Source organism: Syngnathus floridae, unplaced genomic scaffold, assembly GCF_059516105.1.
Source record: "Syngnathus floridae isolate MCC-2025c unplaced genomic scaffold, RoL_Sflo_1.0 HiC_scaffold_24, whole genome shotgun sequence".
Taxonomy (NCBI): Eukaryota; Metazoa; Chordata; class Actinopteri; order Syngnathiformes; family Syngnathidae; genus Syngnathus; species Syngnathus floridae.
Genome location: NW_028284053.1, coordinates 907,946 through 922,458, shown reverse-complemented (window position 1 = coordinate 922,458; position 14,513 = coordinate 907,946). Strand labels below are relative to the sequence as shown.

General features: G+C 44.4%; 1 protein-coding gene across 2 annotated transcripts; it reads left to right on the top strand.

Annotated features, from left to right (window-relative positions):
- The first annotated feature begins 1,258 nt into the window (after positions 1–1,258).
- On the top strand, positions 1,259–2,648 carry LOC148378888 (janus kinase and microtubule-interacting protein 3-like). Of its 2 annotated transcripts, XM_088367667.1 has the most exons (4): positions 1,259–1,343; positions 1,420–1,787; positions 1,867–1,992; positions 2,362–2,648. In XM_088367667.1, the coding sequence occupies exons 2-3, from the start codon at positions 1,575–1,577 to the stop codon at positions 1,981–1,983; spliced, it is 330 nt and encodes a 109-aa protein (XP_088223793.1). In that variant the 5' UTR covers positions 1,259–1,343; positions 1,420–1,574; the 3' UTR covers positions 1,984–1,992; positions 2,362–2,648. The 2 variants fall into 2 exon arrangements, with proteins under 2 accessions (XP_088223793.1, XP_088223792.1); XM_088367666.1 differs by lacking the exon at positions 2,362–2,648 and having other exon boundaries at positions 1,867–2,351.
- Positions 2,649–14,513: the final 11,865 nt, after the last annotated feature.

The window sequence follows — 14,513 nt, the reverse complement described above, 5'->3', positions numbered from 1 at the left end:
GACCAGCGAAGGGGACTACGACGCCGAGAAGGAGATCAAGGTGGCGCCCCTTCCCGCAACCCCCGGCCGGGTCGCAGCCTCCCCGTTCTCACCCAGCCTCGGGTGTTCTCTGGTCTGAAAGGAGGAGGAGGAGCCTCCCTCCTCCTCCTTTCAGACCAGAGAAAAGCTGATGGTAGAAATGGGTCACTATCAAAGCAGAGTAGCAGATCTGGAGTCAGCGCTGAAGCAACAAGGACAGGTAAGCTCATCAATGAGCACACCTTTTTCTCAGACAAAATAGCTACATTCTTCAGTCACTCATCCGTCTGGCATTACTGGACCAACCCCCCCCCCCCCCCCCCCCCCGAACGTGGCTGGGAAAATGCGGAGAAAAGCAAATGTCATTTTCCAGTCAACCAAAGAATTTGTGGATGAAAATGACACAACATTCCAAAGCTGTCCACGCGTTTGTCTCTTCTAGAATGTCAAGTGGGTGGAGGAGAAGCAGCTGCTGCGTCAGAGCAATCAGCAGTTGGCCGAAAAGGTGACGGAAAGAAAGGCGCTGGGCGGAGTCGCTTGGCGTCACACCTGTCGGGAAGCCCCGCAGATGAGGTCTGACTGTCTTTTCAGGTCAGGCGGATGGAGGCGGAAGAAGCGCGTCTGAAAGAGCACATCCAGGATATCCGAGACCAAAACGAACTGCTTGAGTTCCGCATCCTGGAGCTGGAGGTGGGAAGACTCGCACAAGCGTGTTGAGGCCAGAGATGTGACGGACGGACGGACGGACGGACGGATGCATGCCTCTGCCTTTCAGGAGAGGGAGTGGCGCTCCCCCGTCTTGAAGTTTCTGCAAGTCCGTTTCCCAGACGGCCTCAGCCCTTTGCAGATCTACTGCGAGGCCGAGGGCGTGAGCGTACGTAAGGCGTCCCTCGCAACCCTAACCTTAACCCGAGGTCCCAGAACACCTTACATTGCTCCTTGCGCCTTTCCCCCGGACATCGTCATCAGTGATCTGATGAAGAAGCTGGACATCCTGGGCTATAACGCCGTAAGTGTATGTCGAACTCCTTATGTTCGCACTCCACGAGACTCGGCGGCTCAAATGTGACTTTTGGAAGGCTTTGCGCTGAAAGAAGCTTGTTGACGCTGTGCCTTTGGGCTCTTGCAGAATCTCACCAACGAGGAGCAGGTGGTCGTGATTCACGCCAGGACCCTTCTCACCCTAGCCGAGAAGGTAACGCGCACGTCCACGCACGCTCTCGCATTCTGCTTATGTGACAGCAGCCTTTCCTCAGTGGTTAGAATACATCAAAGTGACCAAGTCAGCACTTCAACAGAAGATGTTGGACATTGAAAGTGAGAAGGTAGACAGACACGCGACATCAGCCAAGGGGAACTCCGGCAATGTGCCCCAACAATTCTGACCTTGAGCTGTGCTAGGATATGTTCTGCAAGCAGAAGGGCTACCTGGATGAAGAGTTGGACTTCAGGAAGTGTTCCATGGACCAGGCTCATAAGGTAAGCCGCCCTCAAATCTCCCGCCGGACCACTGATGGACGAGGATTGCGGCCCAGAGGATCCTGGAGCTGGAGGCCATGTTGTACGAGGCGCTACCGCAGCGGGACTGCCCCGCCACGGACGGCGAAAAAGCCAGCCACGCTGGCGTGAATGACGTGCTGACGGCGGATCAGAGAGAAGAGCTTAGGAGCGCCGTGGACCAATGGAAGCGAGCCCTGATGTGCGAGTTGAGGGAGCGCGACGCTTGCATCCTCCAAGAGAGAATGGATCTGCTGCACAGCGCGCAACAGGTAAGGGCCCAAAGCCAGCCCGGCACTTACTTGCACGCTTACTGGCTTTTGAATGCCACTTTCCATTTGTCCGTCCTAGAGGAACAAAGAGCTGAAAGAATTCATCGAAGCTCAGAAGAGACAAATCAAACAATTGGAGGAGAAGTTTCTGTTTCTCTTTCTATTCTTCTCCTTGGCCTTCATTCTGTGGCCCTAACACCAGCTGGTGAGTGAGCTCCAGCGGCACCGCACTCGACACCTCCGATACACTGCCAGCCGGTCTCAGACGTTGGCAGACGCTCCGATGCCAACGTATACCCCCCGCCACGGTGACAGAGGCACCGCGTCACACCGGCGCTCATCCAATCAGAAGGCAGGAAAAGCAAATTCACATGCAGGGCACTTTTGAACCAGAAGAGAGCGCCACAAAAAACGGTTGTTGCCCCAAACGCGCACTAAAAAGGGTCAGAATAACAAGAGTCCCACTGGCCAGCCGGGGCCACCCGTCCAGCTGTTTCTTCAGGGGGGAAAAAAATTGGAGTCACCGGTGAGTACATTTTGCATTTAGCTCTGCTTTTCTGCTTCTGTCTTCAAGTGTGTGGCATCCTGCGATCAAAGAGTCAGCCAACCCCAAAGCGGTTGACCTCAACGTCCCACCACCATGCCTACCAGAGCAGGTGACGTGATGCTTTGGACATCCTTCCGTCTCAGATGCCCAAAAGTACTCTTTGCCACATCTGCGGCAATACGGTGTCTTTTCAAAGGTGCAAATAAATCCAGCGTGGGCGGAACACGCACGTCTTCGGTTTTTCCCGCTTTGTTTGTGTGACAGCTGTTGTGAAAATTTTATACAAATAAAGTTGTATAGTACAGGTTTGGCCAAGCCGCAACTCCCGAACCGCATGCGGCTCTTTTATGTTCATATCAACATTTGTGTGTGTGTGTGTGTGTGTGGGGGGGGGGGGGGGTTGTGCGTGTTGGCTTCACTTGAGTTCAATTTGGTATTTTGGTCAAAAGCGCATGTGGTGAAATTCCACAAAGTAGGATGGGCAAACACATTTCTTTAAACTATGAGTGTCAATTGGGCTCTCGAAATGGCAGGGAAAAGATGCACAGCAAAACGAAAATACGTAGATGAACACAGGACGTTTTAATCAGAGTGGGAAAGTTTCTATTTTTTGTTGAACGTGATGGCAAACCATTCTGCCTGATATGTCAGACCTCAGCGCATTTCAAAGATTCAAATCTTCAGCGCCATGCACTTCAGCTCACTCCATGCTAACATTGATCAGGCGTCGAACCCGCATCATCATGCTTAAGAGGTGGCCATGCTAACCAGTGCGCCATTATGTCAACGCATAATAACTAAGTCTACTGGTCAAAACAGCGGTTACTATATGACGTCGCTACGTCGTGGTCACGTGACGCAGACAAGACGTCAATGGACGTGGGCAGAGTTAACTTGTTTAAAAGGGAGTAGGCAGAAGAAATATTTAATTTATTTAAATCTATTTTGAGTGCACACCATTATGCCAATGCATAACAACTGTAAATCTACTAAACAAAACAGCGGTTGCTATATGACATCTGCCACGTCGTGGTCACGTGACATACGTGACGTCGATGGGCGTAACTTTCGCCGGAATTCAAATCCGCGGGGAGAGTTAACTTGTTTAAAAGAGAGTGGGCAGAAGAATTATTTAATTTATTTAAATCTATTTGGTGTGTGCGCCATTATGTCAATGCATAACAACTGTAAGTCTACTAAACAAAACAGCGGTTGCTATTTGACGTCTGCCACGTCGTGGTCACGTGACGCGGACGTGACGTCGACGCCTACTTTACATCCCACCGATCACAGGACTCCTCGGCTGCATAACCGTGCCCCCTTCCCAACCAATCGGATTTGCTATACGCGAAAACGACGCCAATGGAAAGAGCTTCCGCCCAAATTTAAATCCGTGGGCGTGGCTCGCAGCAGGAAGTAGGAAAATGGCGGCGATGTTGACAAAGACACAGCGGATGGTAACATACGACTAACAAGAGAAATATTTTTATTTTCTGCTTGCAACTGGACCGTCCAGAGCGTACACGGTAAGTACAACTCATCGTTTTTAAAAAGAAGTACTTTTGTTGCCCTGAAAAGCGAGTGAGCGTGGCGTTTGTGGGGGACGTCGAATTTCGACGATTCTTTCTGGTCAACGGTTGTAAATGATTGTGTTGATTAAAAAAGAAAACTTGATGTAACTCTACTTTTAACTGCCGTTTCAGATAGATTTGGAATTGCATCACATCCAATTTTGCCTAGAGCGTACACGGTAAGTAACACTCGTTGTGTTTAAGGAGATTTACGTTTGTAATAGCAGAAGTGTAGCCGCGTTGCGTTGTACGTGTGAATGTTGGTCCGGGCGAAATGTTAATGTTTAATTTCATTTCTTTAGGTTCCACGGTGTTTGTTGGCTGCAAGTTTTCCACTGCAAGAAGAGGCTCATATCATTGACCAGGAGCGAGCTACAATGGTGAGTAGCCATAACATTTATGTTAAACACTTCCTATTTCATGTCTAACAGTACTTGATTTAACAAATAACCATAAATAAATACAGTGTGGGCACTGAAGTTAACATATGTGATTATACTGCCTAATCTGTCACCGAGTAGATTGTTGCAAAGTAATATAAGATCCAAAGTTGTAATTCAAAATAGTTTTCAAAAGAAGGCCATTAGAATTATATACAAGTCTGATTACCCTGAACAAGCTATTAATTAAATCACAAATTCTTCAATTCAAAGATTTGGTAGATTATCAGACAAATAATGTCTAACAGTAATTGATTTAACACATCACGATAAGTAGATTGAGTGTGGGCACTCTCAAGTTAACATATGTGATTATACTGCCTAATCTGTTACAGAGTATGTTGTTGCCAAGTAATGTAGAATAGATCCAAAGTAGTAATCCAGAATAGTTTTGAAGAGGCCATTAGAATGATAAACAAATCTGATTACCTTGAACATAATAACAAGCTAAGTGTTTAATATGTCCTATGAAGTCAAAATTGGGCACCATCATGTGGTGAAATTTGGAATTGCATCACATCCAATTTTGCCTGGGAACAAACAGATTACATAAATCTTAGTTTTGAATAAGCCACTCCTTCTCAAACAAGTAAACTCTGCCCATTTTGCGCAGTAGATGTTCTGTTAATATCTAGTATTTATACAAAGTCATAATTTAAATTGCTTTCAACCTTCATTCATCGGTTCAACCAACATTACTCGCTCTTATTACCAACTTGTATTGATTTAACTAAGCGTTTAATACTTCCTATCAGGTCTCAAATCGAGATTTGGCAAAATACAATTTCAGCAAATCCAATTTTGCCAGGGAACAAAAATAGATTAAATAAACTAAATAAGTCCTCTTCCCATTAAATAAATCAGAAAAGTCTGTCTTGTAACCAGTCCTCTTCAAACAAGTAAAGTCTGCCCATTTTGTGCCGTAGATTTTGTGTCTATGCCTAGTATTTAAACAAAATCATAATTTAAACGACTTCTTTCCTTCATTCACTTTGGAAATTTGGAATTGCAGCAAATCGAATTTTGGCAGGGAACAAAAATAGATCAATTAAACTAAATAAGTCTTCTTCCCATTAAATAAATTAAAAAAGTCTGTCTTGTAACCAGTCCTTTTCAAACAAGTAAAGTCTGCCCATTTTGTGCCGTCGATTTTGTGTTAATGCCTAGTATTTATACAAAATCATAATTTAAAGGACTTCATTCCTTCATTCACTTTGGAAATTTGGAATTGCAGCACATCAAATTTTGCCTGGGAAGAAAAGTAGATTAAATAAATTTAATAAGTCTTACTACTTCCCATTAAATAAATTAAATACGTCTTACTTGTTCCCACTCCTTTTCAAAACAGTAGTTTAAAACGAGGGCCCTTCACTCAATCTTTAACCTCAACCCCGCACGTTGTGTTGTATCTGTGAATGTTGGTTGTGGCCAAATGATAGTTTTCTTTCATTCGTTTAGGTTCCAAGAAAACTTGATGTAACTCTACTTTTAACTGCCGTTTCAGATAAGCGGGTATTACGTCGCAGTCAAATGCCGCGGATATGACGTAATTGCCCGAACCTCCGCCAAAATTCAAATCTGTTGGCGCGATGGCCGTGAGCCACTGAGCAGCGACGATTATCAACAGAAATATCTTTATTTTCTGCTTGCAACTGGACCGTCTAGAGCGTACACGGTAAGTAACACTCATTGTGTTTAAGGAGATTTACGTTTGTAATAGCAGAAGTGTAGCCGCGTTGCGTTGTACGTGTGAAAATTGGTCGAGGCGAAATGTTAATGTTTAATTTCATTCCTTTAGGTTCCACGGTGTTTGTTGGCTGCAAGTTTTCCACTGCAAGAAGAGGCTTGTATCATTGACCAGGAGCGAGCTACAATGGTGAGTAGCCATAACATTTATGTTAAACACTTCCTATTTCATGTCTAACAGTACTTGATTTAACAAATAACCATAAATAAATACAGTGTGGGCACTGAAGTTAACATATGTGATTATACTGCCTAATCTGTCACGGAGTAGATTGTTGCAAAGTAATATAAGATCCAAAGTTGTAATTCAGAATAGTTTTCAAAAGAAGGCCATTAGAATTATATACAAGTCTGATTACCCTGAACAAGCTATTAATTAAATCACAAATTCTTCAATTCAAAGATTTGGTAGATTATCAGACAAATAATGTCTAACAGTAATTGATTTAACACATCACGATAAGTAGATTGAGTGTGGGCACTCTCAAGTTAACATATGTGATTATACTGCCTAATCTGTTACAGAGTATGTTGTTGCCAAGTAATGTAGAATAGATCCAAAGTAGTAATCCAGAATAGTTTTGAAGAGGCCATTAGAATGATAAACAAATCTGATTACCTTGAACATAATAACAAGCTAAGTGTTTAATATGTCCTATGAAGTCAAAATTGGGCACCATCATGTGGTGAAATTTGGAATTGCATCACATCCAATTTTGCCTGGGAACAAACAGATTACATAAATCTTAGTTTTGAATAAGCCACTCCTTCTCAAACAAGTAAACTCTGCCCATTTTGCGCAGTAGATGTTCTGTTAATATCTAGTATTTATACAAAGTCATAATTTAAATTGCTTTCAACCTTCATTCATCGGTTCAACCAACATTACTCGCTCTTATTACCAACTTGTATTGATTTAACTAAGCGTTTAATACTTCCTATCAGGTCTCAAATCGAGATTTGGCAAAATACAATTTCAGCAAATCCAATTTTGCCAGGGAACAAAAATAGATTAAATAAACTAAATAAGTCCTCTTCCCATTAAATAAATCAGAAAAGTCTGTCTTGTAACCAGTCCTCTTCAAACAAGTAAAGTCTGCCCATTTTGTGCCGTAGATTTTGTGTCTATGCCTAGTATTTAAACAAAATCATAATTTAAACGACTTCTTTCCTTCATTCACTTTGGAAATTTGGAATTGCAGCAAATCGAATTTTGGCAGGGAACAAAAATAGATCAATTAAACTAAATAAGTCTTCTTCCCATTAAATAAATTAAAAAAGTCTGTCTTGTAACCAGTCCTTTTCAAACAAGTAAAGTCTGCCCATTTTGTGCCGTCGATTTTGTGTTAATGCCTAGTATTTATACAAAATCATAATTTAAAGGACTTCATTCCTTCATTCACTTTGGAAATTTGGAATTGCAGCACATCAAATTTTGCCTGGGAAGAAAAGTAGATTAAATAAATTTAATGAGTCTTACTACTTCCCATTAAATAAATTAAATACGTCTTACTTGTTCCCACTCCTTTTCAAAACAGTAGTTTAAAACGAGGGCCCTTCACTCAATCTTTAACCCCAACCCCGCACGTTGTGTTGTATCTGTGAGTGTTGGTTGTGGCCAAATGATAGTTTTCTTTCATTCGTTTAGGTTCCAAGAAAACTTGATGTAACTCTACTTTTAACTGCCGTTTCAGATAAGCGGGTATTACGTCGCAGTCATGTGCCGTGGATATGACGTAATTGCCCGAACCTCCGCCAAAATTCAAATCTGTTGGCGCGATGGCCGTGAGCCACTGAGCAGCGACGATTATCAACAGAAATATCTTTATTTTCTGCTTGCAACTGGACCGTCTAGAGCGTACACGGTAAGTAACACTCATTGTGTTTAAGGAGATTTACGTTTGTAATAGCAGAAGTGTAGCCGCGTTGCGTTGTACGTGTGAAAATTGGTCGAGGCGAAATGTTAATGTTTAATTTCATTCCTTTAGGTTCCACGGTGTTTGTTGGCTGCAAGTTTTCCACTGCAAGAAGAGGCTCGTATCATTGACCAGGAGCGAGCTACAATGGTGAGTAGCCATAACATTTATGTTAAACACTTCCTATTTCATGTCTAACAGTACTTGATTTAACAAATAACCATAAATAAATACAGTGTGGGCACTGAAGTTAACATATGTGATTATACTGCCTAATCTGTCACGGAGTAGATTGTTGCAAAGTAATATAAGATCCAAAGTTGTAATTCAGAATAGTTTTCAAAAGAAGGCCATTAGAATTATATACAAGTCTGATTACCCTTAACATAACAACAAGCTATTAATTAAATCACAAATTCTTCAATTCAAAGATTTGGTAGATTATCAGACAAATAATGTCTAACAGTAATTGATTTAACATCACGATAAGTAGATTGAGTGTGGGCACTCTCAAGTTAACAGATATGATTATACTGCCTAATCTGTTACAGAGTATGTTGTTGCCAAGTAATGTAGAATAGATCCAAAGTAGTAATCCAGAATAGTTTTGAAGAGGCCATTAGAATAATAAACAAATCTGATTACCTTGAACATAATAACAAGCTAAGTGTTTAATATGTCCTATGAAGTCAAAATTGGGCACCATCATGTGGTGAAATTTGGAATTGCATCACATCCAATTTTGCCTGGGAACAAACAGATTAAATAAATCTTAGTTTTGAATAAGCCACTCCTTCTCAAACAAGTAAACTCTGCCCATTTCGCGCAGTAGATGTTCTGTTAATATCTAGTATTTATACAAAGTCATAATTTAAATTGCTTTCAACCTTCATTCATCGGTTCAACCAACATTACTCGCTCTTATTACCAACTTGTATTGATTTAACTAAGCGTTTAATACTTCCTATCAGGTCTCAAGGCAAGATTTGGCAAAATACAATTTCAGCAAATCCAATTTTGCCAGGGAACAAAAATAGATTAAATAAACTAAATAAGTCTTCTTCCCATTAAATAAATCAGAAAAGTCTGTCTTGTAACCAGTCCTCTTCAAACAAGTAAAGTCTGCCCATTTTGTGCCGTAGATTTTGTGTCTATGCCTAGTATTTAAACAAAATCATAATTTAAACGACTTCTTTCCTTCATTCACTTTGGAAATTTGGAATTGCAGCAAATCGAATTTTGCCAGGGAACAAAAATAGATCAATTAAACTAAATAAGTCTTCTTCCCATTAAATAAATTAAAAAAGTCTGTCTTGTAACCAGTCCTTTTCAAACAAGTAAAGTCTGCCCATTTTGTGCCGTCGATTTTGTGTTAATGCCTAGTATTTATACAAAATCATAATTTAAAGGACTTCATTCCTTCATTCACTTTGGAAATTTGGAATTGCAGCACATCAAATTTTGCCTGGGAAGAAAAGTAGATTAAATAAATTTAATAAGTCTTACTACTTCCCATTAAATAAATTAAATACGTCTTACTTGTTCCCACTCCTTTACAAAAAAGTAGTTTAAAACGAGGTCCCTTCACTCAACCTTTAACCCTATTTATTCACCTTCTAGGCTAAGTGTTAAAGGCTAAGTGTTAAAGGCTAAGTGTTAAAGGCTAAGTGTTAGAGGCTAAGTGCCAGAGGCTAGGCGCCAGAGGCGAGTTTTTGTGGGCTGAAGTTTTAGTGGGGTTAGTGTGAATACAATCCAAAAGAATACAACAGAATACAATACAATAGAATATAATACATAGATTAAATTCAATAGCTCTTACTACTTCCCATTAAATAAATTAAATACGTCTTACTTGTTCCCAATCCTTTTCAAAAAAGTAGTTTAAAACGAGGGCCCTTCACTCAACCTTTAACCTCAACCCCGCACGTCACATTGTGTTGTATCTGTGAATGTTGGTTGTGGCCAAATGATAGTTTTCTTTCATTCGTTTAGGTTCCACGGTGTTTGTTGGCTATGTTTTCCACTGTCAGAAGGATGAAAATACAAAGTACAACGCTTGGACGTGGGCGAAGACGTCACCGGTGAGTCCTTCCTTCCTATTTATTTACCTTCTAGATGCTAGAGGCTAAGTGTTAGAGGCTAAGTGTTAGAGGCTAAGTGTTAAACACAATACGAACAACACAACGATACTGCACTGAACAACACGATACCGCACTGAGAAACACGATACCGCACTGAACAACACGATACCGCACTGAACAACACCATGCCGCACTGAACACCATGCCACACTGAACAACACCATCCCGCACTGAACAACACCATGCCGCACTAAACAACACCATGCCGCACTGAACAACACCATGCCTCACTGAACGACACCATGCCGCACTGAAAGACACCATGCCGCACTGAACGACACCATGCCGCACTGAAAGACACCATCCCGCACTGAACACCATGCCGCACTGAACAACACCATCCTGCACTGAACAACACCATCCCGCACTGAACAACACCATGCCGCACTGAACAACATTATGCCGCACTGAACATTATGCCGCACTGAACAACACCATGCCGCACTGAACAACACCATGCCGCACTGAACAACATTATGCCGCACTGAACAACACCATGCCGCACTGAACAACACCATGCCGCACTGAACAACACCATGCCGCACTGAACAACATTATGCCGCACTGAACAACACCATGCCGCACTGAACAACACCATCCTGCACTGAACAACACCATTCCGCATTGAACACCATGCCGCACTGAACAACACCATCCCGCACTGAACAACACCATCCCGCACTGAACAACACCATGCCGCACTGAACAACATTATGCCGCACTGAACAACATTATGCCGCACTGAACAACACCATGCCGCACTGAACAACACCATGCCGCACTGAACAACACCATGCCGCACTGAACAACATTATAACGCACTGAACAACACCATCCCGCACTGAACAACACCATGCCGCACTAAACAACATTATGCCGCACTGAACAACATTATGCCGCACTGAACAACACCATGCCGCACTGAACAACACCATGCCGCACTGAACAACACCATCCTGCACTGAACAACACCATCCCGCACTGAACAACACCATGCCGCACTGAACAACATTATGGCGCACTGAACAACATTATGCCGCACTGAACAACACCATGCCGCACTGAACAACACCATGCCGCACTGAACAACACCATGCCGCAATGAACAACACCATCCCGCACTGAACAACACCATGCCGCACTGAGCAACACCATGCCGCACTGAACAACACCATCCTGCACTGAACAACACCATGCCGCACTGAACAACACCATTCCGCACTGAACAACACCATGCCGCACTGAACAACATTACGCTGCACTGAACAACACCATGCCGCACTGAACAACACCATGCCGCACTGAACAACACCATGCCGCATTGAACAACACCATGCCGCATTGAACAACACCATGCCGCACTGAACAACACCATCCTGCACTGAACAACACCATGCCGCATTGAACAACACCATGCCGCACTGAACAACACCATCCTGCACTGAACAACACCATCCCGCACTGAACAACACCATCCCGCATTGAACAACACCATCCTGCACTGAACAACACCATGCCGCACTGAACAACACCATGCCGCACTGAACAACACCATTCCGCACTGAACAACACCATGCCGCACTGAACAACACCATCCTGCACTGAACAACACCATCCCGCACTGAACAACACCATGCCGCACTGAACAACACCATCCTGCACTGAACAACACCATCCTGCACTGAACAACACCATGCCGCACTGAACAACACCATGCCGCACTGAACAACACCATGCCGCACTGAACAACACCATGCCGCACTGAACAACATTATGCCGCACTGAACAACATTATGTCGCACTGAACAACACCATGCCGCACTGAACAACACCATGCCGCACTGAACAACATTATGCCGCACTGAAAAACACCATGCCGCACTGAACAACACCATCCCGCACTGAACAACACCATGCCGCATTGAACAACACCATGCCGCACTGAACAACACCATGCTGCACTGAACAACATTATGCTGCACTGAACAACACGATCCTGCATTGAACAACACCATGCCGCACTGAACAACACCATCCTGCACTGAACAACACCATCCTGCACTGAACAACACCACCCCGCACTGAACAACACGATCCCGCATTGAACACCATCCCGCACTGAACAACACCATGCCGCACTGAACAACACCATGCCGCACTGAACAACACCATTCCGCACTGAACAACACCATGCCGCACTGAACAACACCATGCCGCACTGAACAACACCATGCCGCATTAAACAACACCATGCCGCATTAAACAACACCATGCCGCACTGAACAACACCATGCCGCACTGAACAACACCATGCCGCACTGAACAACACCATGCCGCACTGAACAACATTATGCCGCACTGAACAACATTATGCCGCACTGAACAACATTATGCCGCACTAAACAACATTATGCCGCACTGAACAACACCATGCCGCACTGAACAACATTATGCCGCACTGAACAACATTATGCCGCATTGAACAACACCATCCCGCAGTGAACAACACCATGCCGCAGTGAACAACACCATGCCGCACTGAACAACACCATGCTGCACTGAACAACATTATGCTGCACTGAACAACACGATCCTGCATTGAACAACACCATGCCGCACTGAACAACACCATCCTGCACTGAACAACACCATGCCGCACTGAACAACACCATGCCGCACTGAACAACATTATGCCGCACTGAAAAACACCATGCCGCACTGAACAACACCATCCCGCACTGAACAACACCATGCCCCATTGAACAACACCATGCCGCACTGAACAACACCATGCTGCACTGAACAACATTATGCTGCACTGAACAACACGATCCTGCATTGAACAACACCATGCCGCACTGAACAACACCATCCTGCACTGAACAACACCATCCTGCACTGAACAACACCACCCCGCACTGAACAACACGATCCCGCATTGAACAACACCATCCCGCACTGAACAACACCATGCCGCACTGAACAACACCATGCCGCACTGAACAACACCATGCCGCACTGAACAACACCATGCCGCACTGAACAACACCATGCCGTACTGAACAACATTATGCCGCACTGAACAACACCATGCCGCACTGAACAACACCATCCCGCACTGAACAACACCATGCCGCATTGAACAACACCATGCCGCACTGAACAACACCATCCTGCACTGAACAACACCATCCCGCACTAAACAACACCATGCCGCACTGAACAACATTATGGCGCACTGGACAACATTATGCCGCACTGAACAACACCATGCCGCACTGAACAACACCATGCCGCACTGAACAACACCATGCCGCACTGAACAACATTATGCCGCACTGAACAACACCATGCCGCACTGAACAACACCATGCCGCACTGAACAACACGATCCCGCATTGAACAACACCATCCTGCACTGAACAACACCATGCCGCACTGAACAACACCATGCCGCACTGAACAACACCATGCCGCACTGAACAACATCATGCCGCACTGAACAACACCATCCTGCACTGAACAACACCATCCCGCACTGAACAACACCATGCCGCATTGAACAACACCATGCCGCACTGAACAACACCATCCTGCACTGAACAACACCATGCCGCACTGAACAACACCATGCCGCACTGAACAACACCATGCCGCACTGAACAACATTATGCCGCACTGAACAACATTATGCCGCACTAAACAACATTATGTCGCACTGAACAACACCATGCCGCACTGAACAACACCATGCTGCACTGAACAACATTATGCCGCACTGAACAACACGATCCCGCATTGAACAACACCATCCCGCAGTGAACAACACCATGCCGCATTGAACAACACCATGCCGCACTGAACAACACCATGCTGCACTGAACAACATTATGCTGCACTGAACAACACGATCCTGCATTGAACAACACCATGCCGCACTGAACAACACCATCCTGCACTGAACAACACCTTTCCACACTGAACAACACCATGCCGCACTGAACAACATTATGCCGCACTGAACAACACCATGCCGCACTGAACAACACCATGCCGCACTGAACAACACCATGCCGCACTGAACAACACCATGCCGCAATGAACAACACCATCCCGCACTGAACAACACCATGCCGCATTGAACAACACCATGCCGCACTGAACAACACCATCCCGCACTGAACAACACCACCCCGCACTGAACAACACGATCCCGCATTGAACAACACCATCCCGGACTGAACAACACCATGCCGCACTGAACAACACCATTCCGCACTGAACAACACCATGCCGCACTGAACAACACCATGCCGCACTGAACAACACCATGCCGCACTGAACAACACCATGCCGCACTGAACA